The 25586-nt window shown below is 39.1% G+C and overlaps 1 protein-coding gene across 3 annotated transcripts in view; it reads right to left on the bottom strand.

The window, feature by feature from the left end:
* Window positions 1-25586, bottom strand: part of ASXL3 (ASXL transcriptional regulator 3) — a 171261-nt gene that overhangs the window by 10788 nt on the left and 134887 nt on the right. For all 3 annotated transcript variants that reach the window (XM_070275616.1, XM_070275614.1, XM_070275615.1), the window contains 3 exons: window positions 8622-8718; window positions 6614-6719; window positions 443-2399 (listed from right to left, as the gene is read on the bottom strand). In XM_070275616.1, coding sequence (XP_070131717.1) covers window positions 443-2399; window positions 6614-6719; window positions 8622-8718 — 2160 coding nt within the window. The remainder of the gene's footprint in view (window positions 1-442; window positions 2400-6613; window positions 6720-8621; window positions 8719-25586) is intronic.

Raw genomic sequence — 25586 nt, 5'->3', positions numbered from 1 at the left:
AACAAGCACCTTCATCTCTTTAGTGCATGCCTCTGACTTCTATTTTTTTCTCTAGTCCTAGTAAACTTTTATAAGACACCAAATTATCTTTCAAGTTTCCCCACGTTTACGTGGGTTTCTGTCCTACACCTTGGAATCCCCCGAAGATCCTGTATCTCAGGGGCCTGTGGGCTCCTCCAGGCCCTGTTCTCACTCTTGATTTCTTTTCCCTTAAATGCTGAGGCCTAAATATACACATGCGACATCATATGAACTCAATGCTCAGTCTCAAAAATAATCATTTAATATCAGACTGGTGCTGGGAGTATTAGATTATAAACTGTTACATAAAACCTGGAAGGAAGAAAACCTCATTTATTTTTGCAAAATTTAAGTATCTAAATAGGAAAAGCCTAGCTATGGAATTGCCATTTGTTTTGTTTTGTTTTTTTAAATACCATACCTTGAGAGGTGGAACCCTGGGTTCCTCTCTTGGAGGCTGTTCTTTCTCTGGTGGGCTGCTAGATGATATATTCCGGGTTGACTGATCATCTTCTATCCTAGCCCTCTTTTCCTTACAGATCCCAAAGCTGTGCTGCTCTGCAGTTTTCCTCTTTGATATCTCGGATTCTCTACTTTCAGTTCGTATCCCATCGGGTGACTTGGAGGGCTCCGACAACTTGGAAGTATGTGAGGTCTCCAACCGATTCTGTGAGCTCCCTTGCTTATGCATTTTGTTTCTGGAGCCTTCTGAATACGAAGCCTTATCCACTGATAAGACATATTGCTTCTCCTGTAATTTAGCGGATGTAAGCTCATTTCCCTTACTCTCTGTTTCTTCTGAAAAGACAGAGAGTTCTAAGGGTGAAGACACCCCTTTCTTTTCTGTTCTTTGCAGGACGTTATGACTTTTAACTTTTATCATTTCTGTAGAAGGAAGTTCTGGAATTGAAGCAGGATAGGGCTTCTCAGTTTCAGCATGCGATTTACAAGGCTGCTGACTCAGGGTCTTATTGCGCAGTTCTTCAGATGGAAATGCTTCAGGAGCAATGGAAGAAGAACCCATTTTGATGGGTTCAGGAGTACTAGACAGAGTCTTCTGCTGAGAGACATGGCTCTCACCCAGGGGTTTGGCAGGGGCAGAAGCTTCATCTTTCTGTGGTGACAGTGGTTCTTCAGATATGGAAGGTGACTTTCTTTGTTGATGCGCCATTCTGTCATTCATGGAAGAATTAGAAATTGGAGATGTTTCTGAAGGAAGTGGCAAACTGGCTATAAAAGTGGTCTCAGATGTGAGAAGCATGGAAGACACTGAAGAAGTTTCTGATGCCAAAGGTAAATCAGACATGGGTGATGTTTCTGATGTTAAAGGTAAATTTGATACCGGGGATGCTTCTGATGTTAAAGGTAAATTGGACATTAGAGATGCTTCTGATATTTCAGGTGAAGTGGATATTGGAGAAATTTCTGCCATCAAAGATGCATGAAGGTTTTCATCAGTGGGATTCCTCTGATTATATTTGTCTGCATTTTCAGTGCTAGACAGCTCAGAACAAAACGTTGTTTCAAGGGAGGCTGGAGCACACGATTCTTCTGAAGTAGACTGGGTTTCCCCTCCTGGGGACGGCAGACTGGTACAGCCTCCCCCTGGGCTCTCAGAAGAGAAGGAAGTTTCAGAGACGCAAGCATTTTCAGAAAGCTGTTCATCAGGATCACTCTGTAACTCCATATCCACAGCAATTCCTTCATTTGGAAATTGGCCTTCTAAAGAAGATGACCCTGTTTTTATTTCTGGAGTATTAATCTCTGTTGAAGTTTCTGGCTCCTTATGTTCTGTGTCACTGACCTGAGTCACAGATGAAGTGGAAGGAACAAGAGAGTCACAGACTTCTAGTTGATCTATAACAACTGACATTTCTTCCTGGGGGGATTCTAATTTCTCTTCCACCTTAACTTCGATATGAGGCAATGGTTCTAAAACATCATTCATCATAACACAGGATTCCAAGTTATCCTCAGGAGGTGCTATTTGGGGCTCTTCATGAGAGTTGGCTGGACTTTCAGACTCCTCAGAAAATTCAGGTATCGTCTTATGATTTTCATCGTGGCATTCACAGATACTAGTCTCTACCTCTTCTGCAATTTCCTCCTGAATCACAGATTCTTCAGGGAACAAGACGTCTTCTAATTCTGATTCTGCCATTACATCTTTACCTACATCTACCATAGGACAAAGTGTAGCACAGAAATCAGGCTCTGGAGATGTTGGACTTTTCATGCTTTTTGGCTGTTGTTCTTCCAAAGGAGTCTGTGCAGAAAGACCTGGAAGGCCAGAGGTCCCACATGAGGAACCACTTTCAGCTCCATCATTGTTTGGTCCAGAAGTGAGCTTCATAGATTCCTCTCTTGACATGCCCAACCTGAACAGAAATTAGGAATATTAAATTATTGTTCCAGGATAAAACATGAAAGGTATAACTTGGATCTCTCACAAGTATAATATTCAATAAAAGTAAATACATCAAATTAATTTTATAGTCACTATGCAACACGCTTAATTTATATAGTTTATGAAGGCTTAGTTTTTCTACTGCTTTTATAATCACAACTAAATTAAACTCAACTTGCAGCTGAGAAAGGTATACGTTTTTATTCTATAAGCAAGGAGATATGAACCTTACGAAGGTAGTTAGTAAAAGGATAAGAAAATTACATACTATAAAAGATTAGAAAATATGAGGAGAAATGTAAAAGAATGTATAACATCTAAAATTGTTTAAAGTCACAAAGCAGAAAGATGTCCTTATAATACATAATAGTGTAGTCTTCAGAGAACGCAATATAAGCAAATAGTTAAATCAATGGAAGATGGGTGTGTTGTAAAATCATGAAATTAAAATGACTTCCAAAGATTAAGTTCTCTTAAACCAACATAAGAGGTGTTACTCAATCGCCTTGTTTTATTACTTAAGTGTCTAACCTAAGACAATATGGAAATTTCACTAAAGAATATCAAAACATGTTTGGGATCATCAAAACTGATCCTACCAGATTACTTTTGCATGAGGCAAGACTTTCAAAGTCTTTCATGGAGATTTCTCACCGTAAAGATATTCCATAAAAGATAGTAAAGAATATCAAGAAACAATCCAGCTGAATGCTCAAGTCATAAAATAAAGTTAATCAGAATTACAATCCAATATATTGTAAATCACTATTTCTTGCCATACTAAGTTACAAAATCAGCATCAGAGAGCAGAGAAATATGGTGTTCTACATGAAGTTAAATTAGAGTCAGGCATTGACAAAGAAAGCAGGAGAGAGAACATTTCCAGAGAAGGAAATGCATTTGAGTGATGACACACAGCTAAAACAGTATAAGTACAAGAAAATGCCTCAGTGAAATCCACTTTAACCTTTTACTTAAATCAAATCCTCAATATGAAAGGGAAATAAACTTGAATACACTTTTTGGGTGTTGGACCATTTACTAAAATTCAGAAGACTCTAAAAAGAAGATACTGCCTTTATAATTAATCTCTTTTCTTTCAGCTTTCCCTAAAATGGGCTTGAACAAAGCTACAATTTATAACTATACTATACTGAGAGGAGCAGAATAAGTACATTCCAGATAAATTTAAAGCAGAATAATCAGCTAGAAATAAGGTCCCTTCGGGCTAGGTTAAGCAGAGATACCACAGATACAAGGTAAGGTATAGAACATACAGAATCCATCCACTGGCAACCAAATTTCTGCAGGTGATTAACAAGGATGTATATATCATATGGAAAACAGTGCTGTATAAAATATGCCTATGTCAATATTTTATTGTTTCCATGAGAATAGTTTTAAAGACGGCATAATGCATAGAAAGAAGATGCTCAGAGCACACCACATACCACACAAAGGAAAACTCTGACCTCCAGAAGCCCAGACCATAAATCAACAGACCAACTCGTATAATTCTGAGTTAGCATATATACAGGTGCTCTCTAAGTAACTAAAATGAATATAGAACAGTACCATATTATAAGCAGAGTAAGCCAGTAAGAGCTATAATAAAGGTCTCAAACAAAAGGCAGAAAACTAAATCAGACAGACCTTAACTTGAGATGAGTTTGTATGGCAACATTCTTGGGAAAACTTAGAGCAATGAAAAGGCACCTGGTGTCACACCACTGAAAAGTGATGCTAGAAAAACTCCCTCACATATTGGGGGAATGCCGGTAACATAGAAATAACAGGGGCCGACCCCATGGCCGAGTGGTTAAGTTCGCACGCTCTGCATTGGAGGCCCGCGGTTTGGCCACCTCAGAACACGGGCGTGGATGTGGCACCGCTCATGAGGTCACGCTGAGGTGGCATCCCACATAGCACAACCAGAGGCACTCACAACTAGAATATATAACTATATACTGGGGGCCTTTTAGGGGAAGAAGAAGAAAAAATAAAAAATTAAAGAAAGAAAGAAAGAAAGAAGATTGGCAACACTTGTTAGCTCAGGTACCAATCTTAAAAATAAAAAAAGTAACAAAATTAGAAGGACAGTCAATGAAATGTCCGAAATACATCTGTCATCCAGTGTATAATCAAAGACAGAAAAGAACAAGCGAGAAGTCCTGTGATGTAAGGGGACAGAAACTCTATGGATAAACTACAGCAACCGAAGGGTCAAGGGTTTGTACTTGGAGCTCAGCGATGGTGACAGGGAGTCATGTTTCCTCACAGTATTGTAGCTGTCACCCTCCAGGGGAGGGGTCGTTAGCCTGATATCCACGGGAATCTGTGAAGCCCCCAAATTTCATGTAAAAAATGGTGTGTGTGCAAATTTTTCTGAGAAGGATTTGCAGGATTAAGACCCTGAGTAAATTATTTAACCACACTATGTAATTATGGGAAAGTTACTTAGTTTCCTTGTCTTACAGGTTCCTAAATTTTTTTAATATAAAAATAATAATGATATCCACCTTATAGGATTGTTGAGAAGATTAAGTGAATATCTGCAAAGCTCCTAGAAACCTCAGAGCCAGCGAAGGCTCAACAACTATCTGTTGAATGAAGGAAAACTCTCTGTAATGTAAGGTCCCTAAAATGTAGGCTCTGTAAGGGGGAAGACTTAGGAAGCCCTACAGATGACTGAACCTCTGCCATCTAGGATAGTGTCTGGCACAGAAGAGATGTTGGATAAAGATTGTTGAATTAATAAAAGAACGAGTTCAACAGTCAACAAAATTTAAGGACAAGTGCCTTCGAGGTAACTGACTCGGTGACGCCTCGGCCATTACTGAAGAGTGCTCCCAACGTTCCCTCTGTCAGACAAAAGGTGAGGGAGGCCTCCTGAGTGGTCTTCGGTGTCACCCTCCAGGCTTCTTCATCCTACTGGATATTGGCACGACCTGCAGAGTGTCTAAAAATACAGATTCCTGGGCTCAACTCCGGGAGGTTCTCAATCAATATGTCTGCGGTAGCTCCCAGAAATCTCTCTCTCTTTTTAAAAGCTCCAATGGGGATTTTGATGCAGCCAGGCTTGAACAATACTGCTGGTGACTACATATAAAGGCATATAACTAGCCTGTCACATTTTCAGTATTTGAGAAAAGATGTTAATTATCTCCTTCTAGTTTTGTTTAAATATATATATGTATCCAGGAGTCCTAGGACAGCAATTAACAGCAAGACTTCCTACTGGAGAGTACTGCTAGTTGGGCCAGTAGCAGGGTATTGATCAATCATGCAATTCCTCTTCATGAAGCGTTCTCACGGAGACTCCTTCTTGCATGCTTTCCCCACTGACAGAGGGGAATTTGTGAAACTAGATCAAATGGTACAGGTTTCATTAGCTGCAACCACCTCAGTGTCTTTGACACAAAACAACAACTCACAAGCAGTAACTGTACTCTGGAAGTTAAAGCACAAATTCCTCTATTAAGAAGAAGGATCTAAAGTTACTGTCCATGTTCCTCGATCCCTACTCCTTCCTCAGGAATCTGCTGGTCTATGAGACTCTAATTCTGCCCGGGTAGAATAAGTCTCTGTTAACCATGAGGCAAAGGAGAAACTACTTTCAGTTTAGCTCAGTCACTACAACTCTTATGTGCGGCTGGTATTATTTTAAAAAGAAACACACAGACAAACAAAAAGTAAGTTAAAACAGGTTACGCCCAAGGAGGAAGATAGTTACAGTGAAGGATAATATCTCAGCCTCTCCTCAAAACAAGGATAAATAAATACATATGCAGAGTCAACATTTTTGGAAAATGTGAGAATGAAATATGCATCTAAAACTACTGATCCCTAAAGTATTCATTAATGAAAATACTTGGATTAAAAACAGGAGATTTTTACTAAAATCCAGTTAAGAAGTCAAAATTGACTTCTATAGGATTTCATGTGCTATTTTCAGTCCAAAATGAATTTTCATGGACAAGTTATAAACCCTTGAAAATGCATTTTTTAAAATTTAAGTGCTGATATGCCACTATAATTTTACCGGCAATTTCTTACACTGAGGGACTATTGCCTTTTATCACAGGTTTATTAAGTTTTACAGCATATGAGTGTGCTGTGTGAAGCAGAGAATTACATTTTCATTTCCTTCTAAGAGAAATGAGAAGAAAATGCTCTAGTACTTACTTTTCTCCATAAAACCTTTCAAAGAATTTTTCTTTCCAAGGTTCTGTTTTCTTTTCCTTCTCAATTTCTTGCCTTATCCGCAATTGCATTTCTGGAGTAAACTCTCCTAGAAAGAAAACGCTTATATATTGGGCAAAAGTGGTCATACCTTTTGCAATAAATAAAGAAAACAGGTAATTAATTTGAGCAAACTTTTATGGATGTTGAAAAGTAAAAGGTTGAGTACTAATAATATTTTTATAGCTTCTCTTTTTATGAACATCACTCAAACAGTCATTGAGTCATAGATGAACTCTACAACAACATTTAGCAAATGTATTGCATGCTAGAGGCTGCGAATGACAATGTGTACATTCACTGTCCTTAATGAAATCAGCCTACTGAGAGAAATGGCATACAGGTGACTATAATATAATGCCAGAGGCCGTGTAGAGGCCATAAGAATAAATGTAATGAAAGTATAGAAGGGAAAGCACTTCATTCTGTCTAAATTGATTAGGGAAAATAACATACAGGAACTGATTTTTGAGTTAGCTTTTGAAGCATGATCAGGCTTTTATGGTCATTAACTTACAAGGCACAGAGGTATGAATACGTATATTTATATTCTTTTGAGTGGCCAATTGTGAGTAGAACGTTGGATGAAATGAAATGGGAAAGGATAGGCTGAAGCCAATCAACCAACACATGTGTTAAAAAAGAGTTCTGAATTTTTCCCATAAGAAACAGAGGGAGCTCCTGGTGACATTCAGTGAGGGAGGAATATGGCCAAATAAGCAGCTTAGAAACAAGGTGAAGAAATTATAGGACTCCAGCGAGGTGGCTACTGAACAGCATAGATGAGAGATGGAGATCACAGTTGCAACAGTAGCTGTGGGAAGGCTAAAGAGGATTCAGATTCACGGCACAATCAATAGTTCCTGACCAGGTGGACCTGGGGAGTTGGAAGAGGATCAAAGATATCATCAAGGTTTCAAACTGAGGAACCATGTGACAGTGGTGACATTAATAGAAAGAGAAAAGCAGAAGGAATCATAGATATTAAAGGGAAGATAGTGAGTTTAATTTTGGCATTTTGGTTTTAAGATGTCTGATATCAGCAAGGGAGACTGAGCAGGCACTTGGAATAGAACACTAAGGATTAGGAAAGAGGAGTTAGACCCCCATTTGGAAGTTCTTAGCCTATGGCCAGAGGTGAAACCAAAGTGGTGAATGAGGCTGCTTAGAGAACATGTTCAGTTACAAAAGAAAATATCAGGGAAGAGAATGGTGTGGAGACATCAACATTTCCCATCAGATGGACGAACAGGAGCTCCTGAAAGAAGCTGAGAAAAGGCTGTCAGAAATGTAGCCCTAGGAAACAATTTAAAATATATTATGAATGTCTAACGTAGATGGTTTCAAATTGGACAGGGTAAAAACCAAATGAGATATTAAAGAAGGAACATGAAATGTAAGGACTGGGAAGAAAAAACTGGACTTTGCCATTAGAAAGCCATTAGTATTCTTTAGCAGGAATTATTTAATTGTATATAGTGGGGCCACACTCAACTATGACAATTTGAGTGAGTTAGGGAGTAAAAATGTGGTAGCATTGGGTATTTTTTCGTCTTTCAAGAAGCTTGATGACTAAAGGAAGGATAGGGAGAAGTGGTGGCTTCAGGGGAAGAAAGTATTAAAAGAAGATTCTTTAGGTTCCAGGACATTAAGAGATTACACAATGCATCAAACAGTGTAATTAAAATTACCATTCCAAAGAAAATATTGCTATATCAAAAATTCTTATTATGTCCCAGATAATGTCATGCTTTCTTCAAAAATACCGGACATCAAAAATGTCAACGCAACAAAAGAATTAGTGAAGTCATTTGGAATAGGATGTGAGTTTTTACTAAACTAAAGTATACTTCAGGGAGAACAAAAGACTTGGAAATCAGAGCAAAGTGCACAGCCTAGTACAGTATGTGTACTCAAATATGTCAACTAACATTGGAAGACAGAAATTTACCTTCTGCCAGTCGCTGTTTCCATCCTTGTGCTGCATATGCAAAGAATTCATTATTTAGAGCTGAAGTACTGAGGCGTAAAATTCCATCACTTCCCATCTAGGAAATAAGCCGACAAAAAACAAGATTCCATCAAGAAGAATTCAAAGCAAAAGTATGCTGTAAAGAAGTGAAAACTGAATGGTTTGTGTGTGAGAGAGAAAGTGTGGGTGGGAGCAAGGAAGGAAGCCAACAAAAGACAAATCTCCTGCAGGTATGAAAACTGCATTGTTTACAGTGACTACTGTAATGACAAAATACATCAATTTTTAAAAAACCTTTATTAGCCATTTCCATTATTGGTGGTGAGTATAACAAATGCATGTGGTTTAATCTAAAAAGTTTTATATCTTTATTTTACTATGCCTTAAATGGTACCAAGTTAAAAATAAACATGTTTATATCTTTAGATTAAGTTTTTAAAATTAAGTTTTCTAAATAGGGGTTTAGGCAACAAAAGGTTATGAAGCATATTAAAACAAATACACCCACACTGTCATACATACCCTCCTTCTACTCTTCTAACCTCTTTGGATGTACACAAAAAAAGAAGTACACAGCAAAGTTTAAAATATGTGCAACTATATGCAACTAACCTTTTCCCTCAAGCATACTATGTTTTTTTAATTCATGTACAGAAAAGATTCAGATAAGCATCATCGAACTGGATGCTTTTAATTTTCCAGTTATTTACTGCATTTTCTATGCACATGTATTCTGCATGCTGACATAGGGAACAAAAAGAATTAGCGTCATCCTTGACTGGCTCCTTATGTAGCCGAGGAGTGAAGATAAAACACCCAAAAAGTTAAACAATGCCAAGCGTTAGGTGAGTGGGAATTAAGAAGTGCACAAAACAAAAGCTAGGGAAAGATATCTAGGTGGACAGAGTGGGTGGTTAGGAAGAACTTGATGCCAGAGGTGAAAGTGGTGAGGGTCTTGAGAGACTGACAGGATTTGGACAGAATGCTCTTAGGGACAAAGCATATAGTATACTGTCAGAGTGTGACCTTGTTGTAGAGGCAGGACATCATAAACAATCAGTAACTTGACCATTTATGAAGGCGTGAGGATGTTTTAGCCTGGTACTCAAAGGGCTGGCAATCTGTAGCTCCAATTATATTTTCAAAGATTTCCTCTTACTCCCATATACACATTTCATATATGCTAAGCTCTAATTAGTGACTGTTACCTGAAAACACACTCAAATTTCTTATGCCCATGTTTTTGTTTTCTGTGGTCTTCTCTACACTCAATCTTCACCCATTGAAACACCATCCCTCTTTCAAAATTTAACTCAAATAATGCCTTTGTGAATGTGTCAGCTAAACCATCATTCAAGAGTAAAGGAGAATACTGAATCTAAAAGAAAATTTTATACTAACTACTCCAACCTGGATAATGGCCAATCAAATCCAGAAAAGAGAGAGACTGTGCAAAAATATGAGATATGTTGAATGCTACCATCATGACATCAATAGAGAAGCCACAGATTTAAGATCCTGAATTTCTTCATTTAAGAATATACTGATAACCACACTAAAATATTCAATACATTTGGAAAATTTCAGGCAAGACTTCATTCATTGATTCAATGTTTCCTTACAGTTTTTTCATCTTTTATTCAACAGATACTTACTAAGCCACTCACATGAACCTATGCGCCAGGCACCTGTGTGGGTGCTGGCAATACAGTGACAATAAAGAAAAAGTCCCTGCCCTTATATTCTGAATATATTCAACATTTAGCAGATGCTTCTGGTCTTTGTAAGTCTCTTCCACCTATGTGAGCTCAGCATAGCTGTAACGTACAGTTACATCACCGTGCCAGTGTCCCACCTCATGGTCATACCACAACTCCAAGATGTGAGTAGATAAATGTCCCAGGCTTCTCATCTTTTGATTAGAAAATTCTAGGACACTGGCCTCTGGAATGCAACATATGCACTGAACCAATGGATGATATTTGGTGCCGTGCCCGCGAAAGTGAGAATACACAGGTCTGAGAACCAAGAGGTGGAATGAATGAACATTTTCACCATCATTCCCAATGTCCTTGTAGACTGCGTCCTTCCTGTCCCCACAGCTCTAGACTATGTGAGATTAGAAGTCCAAGTTCCCAAGGGGGAATCATTTCTACTAAGGCAGGGCTTCTCAACCTTGGTACCATTGTCATTTAGGTCCAAGTATGTCTTTATCGTGGGAGCATATCCTGTGCATTGGAAGATGTTTAGCAGCACCCCTGGCTTCTACCTGCTAGATACCATTAGCAACCCCTCTCCAAGACGTGACAATTAAAAATGTCTCCAGACATCACCAAATGTCCCTTAGAGGCAAACCATCTCTGGTTGAGCACCATTGCACTAGTGGACACGGTAAGGGCTCCACTGTAGCTAAAGCTCTGCTCGGTCACTTTGAGCCTCTCCTGCTGGCGGATCAGCAGGCAAATAAAGGGGTTACTGGGCAGGTGAGATAAACAGCCCTCATCATTATGAGGAAAGAAGATAACTATTATAGAGTAGGGGTGGAGAGGAGGATATTGGGAATGCTGGGGAGTCACTGGGATCTCTCCCAGTGCTTCCATGCCTGGTGGTAACAGTGAACATGGATTACAGCAACGACAGCCTGAGAGGGCAAGGCAGTCAAGGGATGACAGTCTGGGCCATTTCACCAGGCAAGCTAGCAGAAGTGCTGGCCGAAGGGGAGGACAATCAGAAATGGGTGTCAGAGAAGGGAGATGGTGAACCTCAATCACAGCTTAAGACCGGTTTGAGACTAGTGGAGCCTGCAGCTGGTCCCTCACCCTCTGGTCGTAAGTCTCGCTCTTTCTTTTTCCTTTCCAAAATATCATGACGAGCTACTCCTTAAAGAGTTAGTGACAGAGCAGACTTAACATGAAGCACAATAAGATTTGAGTGATACGGAGGTAGACTGTACCAGACATTTGCAATGCTTCATTCCATAACATCTAGCCTGCGTGATGACAGAGCAGCTGGGGTAACCAGTTCAACACACTTGTTCCACCCTAGCCTACAGAACTCTAGGACTTCCTCTGAAGCATGAAGGCCGTGAGGTCTGTGGGAGACAAGAGCCTGCGGTAAAAGGTCCTGTTCTCTATTGTCCTTCTGTGGGACAATTCTGTGACTCATTCTACACATTTTCTAAGAGAGTCCAGAGCAAATTGAGCCCCAGTTGTTCAGAGGACTTCTCCTCTCCTTGCCTCACACTCTCTAATCCCTGGCTTCTGCTTCCAAACTACCTGCACTCAAGTTCTTGTTCCTGACTCCCTTTTGGGAGGGAAAGGGCAGGGGAGGATCCTAAGACATCAAAGCTAAGGTGTTTGGGCTTTATCCTCTAGGTGGGGGTGGCCCAGCGAACATACCAGAAGGTAAACCTGAGGCCTGAGGCAGGCTCGAATCAGCATGAGGCCCCAGGTTAGTGGCCTCCAGGTCCAAGTCTCCCCCTCAATTTACCCCTGCATATTTACTACCTTTTTCAATGTGGAAAAGTGGGAAGCACTGCTCTAGGTAATGGGAAAGTACTGAAAAGGATTAAGCCTGGGAATAGCCTAAAAATATCTGTGTTTAAAAAGATGACTTTATTGGCTGTGAAAAGGATGGAATTGAGAGGAACAAACAGATCCAAAGACACTGCTAGAAGGGTACAAAAGATGATAAAAGAGGCAAGTCTGAGACATGCTCAGGATTGAGTGAAGAGCTTCAGGACTGAGGGGGTAAAGGCACTGGAAGAGTATTTCGGGAGACACTGAACATGCTCAGGATGATTCTAGGAGATGCGGCGATGAACAAGGCAGCCGAGCTCGAGTACAAGTCTTCAAAGACTGTCATCAAGGATGTCTAGCAAAGACGAGGAGGATGAGGAGGAGACAGTCCATCTGAATGATACTCCTCTAAGAAGTCTGAAACTTTCTGCAAATACTGATTCTGAATATCTGTCCTTGTGGTTTGGGAGCCTTGAGAAAAAGCAACTCCATTTAGGAAGACAAAAAGGGAAGAGATATTCTTACTGCACAGATTTTAAATAGGACTAGTAGGTGGAAGGCAAGTTTCCTGGAGAGGTAAAGGAATTTATTTGCTATAAAGTGCATTTGTAGAAGGCACAGTGGAAAAGGTGAGAATTCTTTTACATTTGAGGACATGCATGGTGCCTCAGGATCTTCATGTCCATGAAATGCTTGGACATTGCAGGTACTCAGTAAAGGTTTATTACACTATCCTTGCTTTGTGTAGTGAAAGATTTAAAATTTATCTCTGCTAGCTGATATGCAGGATTTTAGTTTCGTGTATTCTGCCAGGCTAGGGGCATGATTAGTTATTAATTGAAATTTCAGCATAATTTTAAGACACAAAGAAACACCAGATCCAGATTAGCTCTGACGGAGTCTCAAGACCTCAGCGCATGAAAATGCAAGGCAGTGTGAAGTAAACACATTCAAGAATATGGAAGCTAGCCCTGAAGGAAAATGTTTTTCTTTTAAAACAGAAAAATAATATTAACTGCCAGATTTCCAGTCTGTATAAGACAGCATAATTAAACACTAGGGCTAAATTAGACTGAGGAAATACGTACCAATAAAACTTTTAAAATACACTATTAATTTTATGGCCTTTAAGAAATACTGTCCACAAAGACATAACATCTTAATGAGCTAGAACAATAAACATTTCTGAAAGGTTTATTTATTTATTTATCACTGAGCTATAAATTTTTGGGGTTTTTTTGAGGACGGTTAGCCCGGAGCTAACTACTGCCAATCCTCCTCTTTTTGCTGAGGAAGACTGGCCCTAAGCTAACATCCATGCCCATCTTCCTCTACTTTATATGTGGGATGCCTACCACAGCATGGCTTTTGCCAAGTGGCGCCATGTCCGCACCTGGGATCCAAATCAGCGAACCCCAGGCTGTCAAAGCGGAACGTGCAAACTTAACCACTGCGCCACAGGGCTGGCCCTGAGCTATAAATTTTGTTTTTCTGATTACCCATAAGGGAAACGTTCATTCTAAAAACTCCCCTAACTCTCTTGTGGTGAAGTGTCTCAGTAAGCTATTGATAAGTTATGCTTCCTTTTTAATTAAGAGGAGAAAAACTCTGATCATAGTAATTGTTACAGAGGAAAATAGATATTAGCAAAGGGAAACATTCGTATAGAGATCCTTTTACAAAGGTTTAAACTCTTTATTAGTGGGTATACCATTATTTGCCTTTGGTATTGATTATATTAACAAATATTTTATGGGATGCATGTCAGTGGAATTCAAAGGGTTAAAATGCTGTTGCTACTTGCACACTATCCAGTGTTTGAGGATCAATGAATGTTAATTCTGTACAAGAATACATCTATGTTTAATAATAATCCTTTAAATCTTTAATATATTCTTTATCACTTTTTTCTTTTAATGGGTTTCTTGCAAGTGATTCAGAATGCACGGTATGTGGGCTGCTTAAAGAAACAGTGAGAAATGTGCTGGAGAGTTGGAAGGTGGCTCAATAAGAATGGGACACCAAGATACACTTAGCAATTCGGACTTCATCCTACAGACAACGGGGAGCCATTCAAAGTGAAGCCAAAACATGATGAAAAGGTTCATGCTGAGTGTGTGCAGGTGAGCAGAAAGGGTGTTCCGGATGGGTTCCTCTTACGGCCACTATTGATAAGGGACATTCGGGCAGACACTTGAAAGAAGTGAGGAAGCAGCCAGGCAGCCATCTGAGGAAGAGTGTGCTAAGTGAAGGGATGTGAACGCAGGCCCTCAGGTGGGGCTTGCAAGGAGGCCTTCAGAGGTGGAGAGGCATTGCCAAGTGAGAGAAACAGGGGCTGAGGGGACAGGATCATGCTGGCCTTGCAGCCCACTCTAAGACTGGCTTTTCCCCTGAGTGACCTGGAAAGCCTTTGGGGGATTTTGGCCTGAGAAATGAAGAGACCTAACATTTCAAAAGGATAGCTTTGACTGCTATGTTTAAAAAAGACTTCAGAGAAGAGCTTCCAATAGCAATATAAACGTCAGCAACATGTGATTTTAATTTTTCTAGTAATTTCATGGAAAAAGTAAAAAGAAACGTGTAAAATTAATTCTATTAACATGTTTTATTTATTCCAATCTATCCAAAATGTTATTGTTTCAACACGTAATCAATATGAAATATTGTTAATGAGACATTCTTCATTCTCTTTGAATTCTAGTTCTTCAATATCTGGTGTGTATTTTTATAACACATCTCAATTCAGATCAGTCATATTTCTATTGTTCAACAGCCACTGGTGGCTAGAGGCTACAGTATAAGACAGCACAGTTTTAGAATATAAAAAGACTTAGCAGGGACACGAGTATGCAGTTATTACAGTAATCCAGGAAAAAGATGACAGTTGCCTAAACAAGGGTGACAGCAGTAGAGGCAGTGAGAAATGGTTGGGTTCTGATTATATTCTGAAGTTTGAGCCAACAGGACTTGATAATGGATTAGATGTGTGGTATGGGAGAAAGAGAGCAGGCAAGGATAATGCCAAAGACTTTTGGTCTTGACAACTAAAATTATGAAATCACTATTTATTAAAATGGAGAAGACTACGGGAAGGGGAGGTCTGATCTTGAACCAACTAAGGTTGAGATACTGATTATAATTCCTAGAAGATGTCATAGATATATCATTCTGCATATAGTGTAAAGGATGCCCTGGACAAAGGCAAGACTAGAGACAGGGACACCTGTCAAGAAGCTTCAAGGGAATGCCAAGAAATAAATGATGGAAAGACTTAAGACTGTTCAGGCAGTGGGAGTAAAGAGAAGGGAGCATATTCAAGAGAGGGACAGGAACCAGAAATGATGGGGCTGAAGGAGCATGTGTGTAGGTGGTGAATGAGACAAACGTGTGAAAGATGATTCTCAGGTATAAGGCTTGGATAATTGAGTAGATGATAGTAGCAGATACCAGGACAGGAAAAGGCACAAGAAAGAGATGTATTTTGGACAACGAAATAATAGGTTTTGCTTTGGATATGCTGACACAAGCGTATCTTGAAAGTACCTGAGTAAAGATGGCTAATCAATAACTGAGACTAGGGCAAGAAGCTCAACAGTGAGGGAATTAAACACAGAAAACTAGGAATTTTTTTTTCTTTTTTTTAAAGATTTTATTTTTTTCCTTTTTCTCCCCAAAGCCCCTCGGTACACAGTTGTATATTCTTCGTTGTGGGTCCCTCTAGCTGTGGTATGTGGGACGCGGCCCCAACGTGGCTCGATGAGCAGTGCCATGTCTGTGCCCAGGACCCGAACCAACGAAACACCGGGCTGCCTGCAGTGGAGCGCGCGAGCTCAACCACTCGGCCATGGGGCCAGCCAAAAACTAGGAATTTTTAGCAAATAAAAGTATAGTTGAAAATATGGATAAGGATGAGAAGATGGCACAAAGCAGACCCCTGAGAAACACCAAGATAGAAGGAATGGGTAAAAGAAGTAGATCCTAAGACTGAGAAAAAACAGTCAGAGGTAGGAAGAAAATCAGAGCAAGCAGCATCATCGATGCAAGGGGAGAAAGTGTTTCAAGAAGATGATCTGTATTGTGTGTGTGCTAATATCTATCAAGCCATGTAGAATTATTCAAGTCAATATCGTGTGCAGCACACCAGGTTAGCTGTTGTATCCAATAAACGCAATCGATAGAGTCTCTAGAGCAAAGACAACCTAGGCAGTGAGAGCCCAACCAGGAGTCTAACGCAATAGCAAGAGAGTAATGAGCAGATGAACTGTTAACCACTGACCCTCTTGTACCCTGATCAAGCATTCAGTGCCCTTGTATTCCACACTCCAGTAAGAATGAAAGTCAGGGTAATCATTCTCTCTAAAGGGTAAGTTTTCATTTTGTATCTTACCATTAAGTATGATTCAGATGGCTCAGGAGGCTCTGTAAGTATGTTCAAGTTTTATCCATGAGGGAAAATGTAATTCTTTCAGCACAAAGTTAGGCATAAAAATGAAAGAGGGCTGCTGAGAGACATACTATCAGTAAAAAAAGATAGGACAGCAATATACTAAAGACAATTTGGCCAATAATTTTTGAATGCTATTTCCAAACTGCACTAAGACAATATTTCTGAACTCTGCTTTGCAAAATAGGAGTTTTAATCGGTAATTTTAATTTAATGGGTAATCCATCTAAAAGGAAATCGATTCCACCATCCAATAAATATAGCCTGTATTTACGAAATAAGATTAGTTTTCTTTGCTGTAAGTATTCTCTAATATGCTACAATTTACTTTAAACCCCTAAGAATATATCTATCATGCAGTATTTCCAAAGGTTTTAACCCTGTAATCCTCTCACAGAACAATTATCAATATCTTATGGAACAAGTGCTCTCCAGAATACAATCTGGGAAACAATGGATTAAGAGGTGTGAAAGTATCATTGTCAGAAGCTGTCAAATGAGATAAACATAGCACTATGAGTTTGCACACACTAGATACTAAATCCAGGTTGAACAAATGGACAAAAATTTCAGATTTGGATGTGGGATAACCGCTGGATTTACAAGAATCAAATATTCAAAATAAATACATAAAATAGTGAAAACTTATAAAGGATGACATAATAAGCTTTAATCTACAAGCTCAAACACCCTCAAGTTCACAACCCAATGCAGGAAACAATTATTTGACATTCCTTTCTAAAAAATATATCAAAATATAAATATGTGTAACAACTTTTCTTAAAAAAAATAAGGCTTGTCCTTATAAAGTTGTAATTAAGAATATTTGGAATTATATAGAGATTAAAGAAAAAAATCTTACACCATTTCCATCCTCTCTACATCTAATTTTTAAAAATATATTCACTGAATTAAGCTAAAGTGAAAAAAAGAAAATAGTACCAAAAAAACAACATTTAGATGGAAAAGAGGAAGGCTTTTTGTGTCGCCACAGCTATGACAGGGCTTTAAAATTGATTTTATAATAAAAGACTCTCTTCTGAGCTGATCTGCTTCCTTTTCTTCTGAGTACTTGCTGCTCTGGGGACCACTGCTAAGCACCGGGGCAGAACTCCAGCACGGAAGCGTTTGGGAGACGGAAGGCTCACCACGCCCGGGATGCTACCAGATGTTAATTCTAACTAGAATGAAATTCTTCAGGCAGAGGAGGGGTCGGGAGAAGTACATAGGAACATTTAATTACTAAATGAGACTTTTGTGTATGTAAATTGCAAAGGGATTGGAAAACTAAAGAAGATTATAAGATGGCATCATGATAAATAGTCTTGTGGGACTTGATTACTGCCTTCTCATTAAAAAAATATACATACATATGTATGTATGTGTATTTCTATATATCCCTATCTACATGTATCTATACACACATATACATATGTGTGTATGCATTCATACACATACATACACACACAACCCCATACATATATGCAGTTTTCTTCTTCCTCTAGAAACACAATTTAAAAGCAATGCAACTACTTGGCTAAGAACAGTCTCCTTTAGAATGGAATCTCTTGCATGTTCGAAGAGAACCATTCTCCCTTCCACCAGACGACCCTGCCCAAGCCTCCAGGTCCACAGGGGAGATGTTCAATCAGAGTTTGGGGAGGCCATCCCCTACAGGAAGACCTGTTGGCAAGAAATTCCTCAGATCCTAATTAATGGGCAAAAGGAATTGCCTGGTAATAAGAGAAAAGAAAGATTTTCTCATAATTGCTGCTACGAATTTGAGCATATACAATTGGGAAAACCATGTCTGAGGGATGTATATAATATTAGAGACACATGAAAAAAGAAAGAGAACCTTGACATTAATTCTTAAAAGGTTTAAATTATTGCATTTCAATTACTATACTTACATAGAATTTCCCTTAATCTTCTATTATTATTAAAAACCAAATTCATTCTCTAATGAGATTATTCTATACTTTCACATTCTGCCACCTTTCGGAAGAATCATCCTGTTTCAAATTTCAGGGGGAGGAATCTCTATTCAAAGTGCTACAACGTCTCCAATACTCAGAAGAGATGTAGCCTGTGGTGGAAGAGGTGAGAATAAATGAAATAAAGAAATCTAAAGGCAAACGTAAAGTCATTGACAAACCAAGAGTTAATCAACTTCTCAAAAGTAGAGGAGTATGTTTTGATATTTATGGTTCATCTCTTTTATTACACTTTGTGGACAACTCCTGGCCACATATTGGGACAATCTGATAGGCCTTGATGAGAAGTGCTTTTTTTTTTTTATCCAAATGCAGACAAAATTTGAACAAGTTTTAAAAAATAGGAGAATGTGTGTATGTCTTAAAAGACAATTTCTTATATAATTGTATTTTCATCAGTGTTCTCTCTGTGGGAAGAAAATAAAAAATCAAATTTCCAATGTACTCAACCATGAAACAGAATACTAATGCTTTATTTAGTGAAAATCAAGCTCATGTTCTTGTCTAGATAAAATAAGGTTATGTGATAATGTAGTGAGAATCAATGAATCACTGTTTCCACTTGTAATATACCGAACAGCTGTGTTTAAGTGACTATTTATTAGTCACTCATTTCTTTAACAAACATTTCAAAAGAATCTACTACATGCCAGGAGCTGTGAAATGGACAGACAGCTTCTGCTGCCACAAGAGCCTAGCACTTAGGATGGGACAGAAAAGGATGCTGCTCATTATTACAGTATGGTAAGTGCCCAGAGAAGGAAACGATGCTCTAAGTAACCCCAGGCCTGGGTACCTAGTATGCCTTTAGTTCCCCCTTTGTCGTCTGTTAATATCTATGCCTGAAGGTACCTCTTACCTCCTCTCGCTAGTTTAACAATGGCCCCAATCCACTTATTGTTCAATAACTATAATAATAACTGTCATTAATATAGTACCTACAACAACCATGGAGGTAGCTAATTGGTGAAGCAGGATTTGATCCCCCTAAACGATACTTTTTCCCTTATACCATATGGCTTCCTTTAATTAACACATAAGCATTCATTCTTCCACTCAAAACCTTTATGTGCTAGGTGCTGGGAATACAACAATAAACAAATGAGACACGGTCCCTGTCCTATGAAATTGCAGTGACAAACTGTGTATGGGCCCCCGAAGGCAAAGTAACAAGTGCAATGAGATAATGTTCAAGGTGCATGTGCGTGCAGGAAGGACTCTCTGAGGTATTAATTTCTAGGCAGAGGTGTATGTGAACGATGGGGAGGAGTGAGCCCTGGGGCGGGTAAAGAAGGAGAAGCCATCAAAACTCTGAAAAGGACGGCAAAGAATCTTGTTATGAAGGGAAATGGAGTGAGAGTGTGGTAGCTGAAAGAACATGTGGCAACAAAGTTTGTTACTTTTGCCTGTTTACTTTTTTTTTGGATGAAATTGATATTCTTAGCTGGAGGATCCACTTCTCCATGTTTCGGTTCTATCATTTGTAAACTAAGAATAACTACTTACTTCATAGAGTTTTATGAGGATTAAATTGACAAATATATGTAAAATAATTTGCATAGTGCTGGTTCAGGGAACGATCTCAAGCAGTTTAGCTATAATAATAGTTATTATTATTTGGTAGGGAGTGTGACAGATACACCCTAGGGCACCCCCACTGAGTCACACCCTTCTACAGTCCCCTCTCCTTGAGTGTGAGAAGAATCTGTGACTTGCTTCTAGCCAATAGAAAATGGGAGAGGCCAGACCGGGGGTGTAGTGGTTAAGTTTGCATGCTCTGCTTCGGCAGCCCAGGGTTTGCTAGTTTGGACCCTGGGTGCAGACCTACACACAGCTCATCAAGCCATGCTGTGGTGGCATCCCACATAAAGGAACTAGAAGGACTTACATCTAGGATATACAACTATGTACTGGGGCTGTTGGGAGAAAAAAAAAGAGGAAGATTGGCAACAGATGTTAGCTCAGGGCCAATCTTCCTCACCAAGAAAAAAAAAGAAAGAAAGAAAATGGAAAAGGTGAAGGGTTGTCAGTCTCTTAATTATGTTATGTAATGTAAGACTCCATCTTAACCAATGAAGGCAGAAACACTCTCCTGCTGGCCTTAAAGAAGCAAACAACCATGCTGTGAACTGCCTATGGAGAGAAGTGACCTGTAAGAGCTGAGGGCTTCAACCCTACAGTTGTGAAGAACTGAATTCTGCCAGCAACTTGAAGGAGCTGGGAAGTGGATCCCAAGTGGCCAATGAGAATGCAGCTAGCCAGGCCCCTGAATTTTAGCTTGGTAAGTCTCTGAACAAAGAAATCAGCTAAGCTGTGCCCAGACTCCTAACCCATGGAAACTGTGAGATAATAACATGCTATTTTAAGACAGTAAATTTGGGGTAATTTGTTACACAGCACACAGAACTAATACAGGGGAGATGAAGAAAACTCATTTGATTGCTTCTCCTTTATCAGCTGAGAAAGAAAATGATCTGTTGATGGGTGTGTTTGAGTGTACCTGTGTCTATGGCATGGGGGAGAGAATACAGGACTCTAAGCAGTATTATCAAAGAAGATGGATTATAAAGAAAAAGAGCAGACCAATCTCCATGAGGGCAGGGATCATGACAGAGTAGGTGCTTAATAAATACTGTTAAATAAACTAATTTTTGTTGCAGTTTAGCTGTATCACTGTTTGATGCATCTATGTAACCTTACCCAGTCTTTCAATGCCAATGCCCAAAAGACAATTTTGTTAGGGTGTATAAACAACTGATTTATAAGGAACATACAGACAGCAGGAGATACTTTTAGTTACTGTCTTTGATGTAAAGTAAGACAGAGGAAAAAAAAAGCAGACAGTGGATCTGAACTTTCACCTGGGGTTGTCAACACCACAGTTACGTTACTACAACATATTTCAAAATGTGAATAATGCATCTTTCCAATTAAATCAATCAGTTGTACAAAAACCAGAAAATGGAAAGAATACTCTGGTAGGATTTAAATTTTATGTATATCCTGGTTCCTCTAATATCCTCTAAGAAATTAAAACAAACAAACAACCATCTGATATATATACACAAGACATTCCTTGGTATACTCCTTAGATAAGTAACCCAACACATCACAGTGCAAAGAGGACTGGATTGAGTCAGAAAATCGGGCTGCTGATCCTAGCTCTGCATTTTCTAACTGTCTGAAGATGCTCCACTTTCTTAACAGCTTTGAGTCTCTGTTTGTCTCATTATTCAAATGGGAAAAGCAAACACACTTGCAAAGCTGTTACATGCATTAGGAATAATAAATGCAAAGAACCCAACATACTACTTAGTGAGGAGCGAAATTTGAGAATATACTACATATGAGGAGGGAAATTTTAAAAGATTAATACATAACACTAACCATTATTTACTGAGTGCTTAGTTGGTGATCTTGTAAATCTCAGAATTCTCAAGTATGTCCTCATATGTAGTATTTTTTTAAATTAAAATTTAAAATAAAAATATATTAAATCAATTAGAAAAATAAAATTTAAAATCCTCTTAAGTGTACAGCACCTGAATACAGATACCATGATGTCTAAGAAGCAACATTTGGAAGGGACTATCAGCTCTGAAAGGAGGTCTCTCAGCTGGAGAATCTGGTATACTGAGCAAGCTTTGCTGCCTTAGTGCTGGCTGGTCACCTGACCACTCCTACCCACTTCTGAGAAATCAGCCCCTTAGCCTTAAGCAAAATCAGTCCTACTACCCAGGCCATAGCTGACTGGTCCAGAGATCAGTGCCAGAGGCAAAGCTATCACAGAGCGACATTCTATGACTTAACAGAATCAATTAATCACCTCCTCTCTGTCTCAGGGAAAGGAATAAGATCTGAAATACCATAAGAGAGATCTTGAGAGGAACCAAAATACCCCACACTTGTTTACCAAAAGATCAGAGAGGTCAGTGTATGTTTTCCTCCTCCTTCCCCGTAATTACTTAAAGTTTTTTTGTTTTTTTTCCCCAGCAGATCTCTATTTCTTGCAACCTAAGTAAGGCCAAACAAATACAACTAAAAAGTATTACACTGAGTAATCTATTAAACATTTTTCACTTTGAAGAGAGGGTGCAGTTCACTGGAGAAAGAAATTCCATTTGCAAAGAAAGCCAAAGACCATGAAAAAAGTTGGACTGCAATGCAAATTAATAACTTACAGCACACTCTAAGGGTAGAGTTTCATACAGATAAGACTCCAAATCAACCTGTAAATTTTCATAACAAAATGCCAACATGCCACCTAAATCTCGCTGACACTCAGCTAGATGAAAACTCTAAAACACAAACTCTCCCTGTGTTAGTAACAGAGAATGTCTCTCCGTCACCTGATATTTGAAATACCTCTGTCACAGATTAGCAATATGCCAAACTTTTATTCCTTTACTTCCTCACTTCCCAAAATACATTCTATAAGAGTAACCCATGAGATGTTCCTAGGGAAATAATAAATAAAAATTAAATTTGAGAAATACTGTTTACAAAAAGTTCAGCAATTTCCATCACTACAGAGTTGGAGACTTTTCTATGCAAATCAATGCAGCTTTTCTCAAACTCCTGAAAACTCAAAGTACTGCTCCCCATAGAACATTCTGTGAGACTGATGCTCTATAGGAAATGTTGCCTTCCAGTATCTAAAGTATAGCAAGTCAGAGCAATAGAGAATTACAGAGCTGGACTCTACTTTATTACTCTATCCCTGAATTGACCCATCTTTATAAATTCTAATTCAATGAATTCTCAACCTGCTGTCAAAGGTAAGGATAAGAAATGGCCTTTGTGGACCATGTCCTCGCCATTCTTACAGAATCGCCATTGAAATATTATTCAAACACTGCTTGGCACCTCTTACATGCAAACTAATGATTCCTTTTTAAAAAAATAAAGTTTATATGACTTTTAGCATTTGTCTTTTGCCTTTGATTTCAGGAATCTTTGAAATAAGTGGTGTTCTCGAACACAGGGCCTTCACTAGGGGGGTTTCTGATATAATGACCACACTCCTTCCTCTTTCTCTTTATCAGCTGCCATGTGTCTCTTTACCTCTATCTCAAAAGTTTCATTTTTAATTTTATGCATCTCAAATTTCCTTTTTTTTTGCTTGAGGAAGATTGTCCCTGAGCTAACATCTGTGCCTATCTTCCTCCATTTTATATATGGGATGCTGCCACCGCATGGTTTGACAAGCAGTGTGTATGTCCGTGCCCAGGATCTGCAGAAGTGGAGTGCACAACCTTAACCACTATGCCACCAGGCCAGCCCCCCAACACTTCTTAAATGTAAAGAGGTCATAAAATATAAAACTAGTTTTGACACTCTTGGTTTTTCTGTAAATACTCAATAAACATGAAAAAAAAGATCTTTTCTAAAACTAAAGATAAAAATAGAAACATCATTACTAAAGACACAAATATTACTCATACAAAGGTGATGTCTCAGGCATTACTCACATGTATTTTTGAATATTACAAGTCTGTATTGGGTCCAGTCCCTACGGCCAAATTACCCTTCCCCCAGTTACTGTGGTTTGAGGGATAACAGAGGCTAAATTGAATGTGATAAAATGTCTAAACGACATTTAAAAAGGCTAAAGTGACAAGAAAGAGATAATAGTGGGGTGAAATGTGTAGGCCTTGAGTTTTTTAATACGCTAATGTACACAGCTGACCTGTACATGCCAGGTTGGTCCTAGAGTGTTAGGAATGAATTTGCTGAGTTTTTAAAGAACTTGCTGGTTCAGAAGCAGGAATAAGGAAAAAAAATCCAGAGCAAACGGAGAGCTTAAAAAAAGCCTCAGTAAGGTCATGTAGATCCAGAATTTAAATTAAAAACGTGCAGAACCTAGTTAGTTCAGTGAACTTATGCGAGCAATCTAAAACAGTGGTCTCCAACACAGTGTTCAGCCCCAGTGTATGAATAGCATGAAGTATTTCACGGGGGAGCAGGAATAAAGTAAAACACTGAGACCTCACTTGACCTTCATGTCCAGTGTCCTGAGTCACTTACTGTTGGGGGTATGTGGAAGGAAGAGAGGGACCTGCTGCCAGGTGGAAGAACCTCCCACCTTCCTTCATGCTCAGTGTACTTTAAAGCATTGTACTCAACTTGTTCCCGCTTAAGTGACTCTGCCAATTATAAATTTTAACTAAACCAGTCATCAAAAAATGGACAAGGGGCTTGAAAAGGTCCCTACCAAGAAGCAGATTCAAGATCACACTAATAAGCAAGTTTAAGCAAAGAGAAATAGAGGGGAGATGACACAGGTCCTTCCAGAATGAATTCATCATGAGCCACACAGAGAAGGACCAGGGGAGAAGATGGGCGAGACTAGGGCGTGTGAGTATGGGGACCGGGGGAGACACGTGTACACCACGGGCCTGGAGAATACCACCCATTCAGTAAATAAGTTAGGGTCTAAAGCTGAGTTGGGGAAAACAGAATAAAAAGGATGCTTGCTTCTCAAGGGAAATATGGGCGCACTAAGAAATACCCTTGGCCCACTTTACAGAACTAACCGTATGTCCTTGGGCAAGCTACTGTAACTGTATGAAACTCATTTAAAAGGTATGTAAAATGAAATGATCAAAATGAAGATATCTAATATTTCTTCCAGATCCAACATTCTACGACATAGGTAGAGGAATGGGAAAAAAAACAATGACAGCAAATCCGAAGATCAAGCCCAAAGAAGTGACAGTTAATGGAAACAGGGTGAAATAGTGTTTAAAAAAGCAGATGCAGACAAGCTCAATGAGTGGTGTGATTCTGTGAGCTGGTGGCCACCTGCACTGAAGGTAATCTGAATCCTCGAAGGTGGCTGTACCGAAACACGTGCACAGACACTGCGGAGATGCAAAGGACGAGAGTGCGTGTGGGCGCAGGGTTACCACTGGAGAACTGAAAGGGCAAGAGTCAAAGACGACTTCTAAGGGAAAAACTTTCTAAAACTAAAAATGCCACTTGA

Source organism: Equus caballus, chromosome 8, assembly GCF_041296265.1.
Source record: "Equus caballus isolate H_3958 breed thoroughbred chromosome 8, TB-T2T, whole genome shotgun sequence".
Classification (NCBI taxonomy): Eukaryota; Metazoa; Chordata; class Mammalia; order Perissodactyla; family Equidae; genus Equus; species Equus caballus.
Note: the sequence above shows the minus strand (reverse complement) of the source record. Positions and strands in the feature narration are given on the sequence as shown.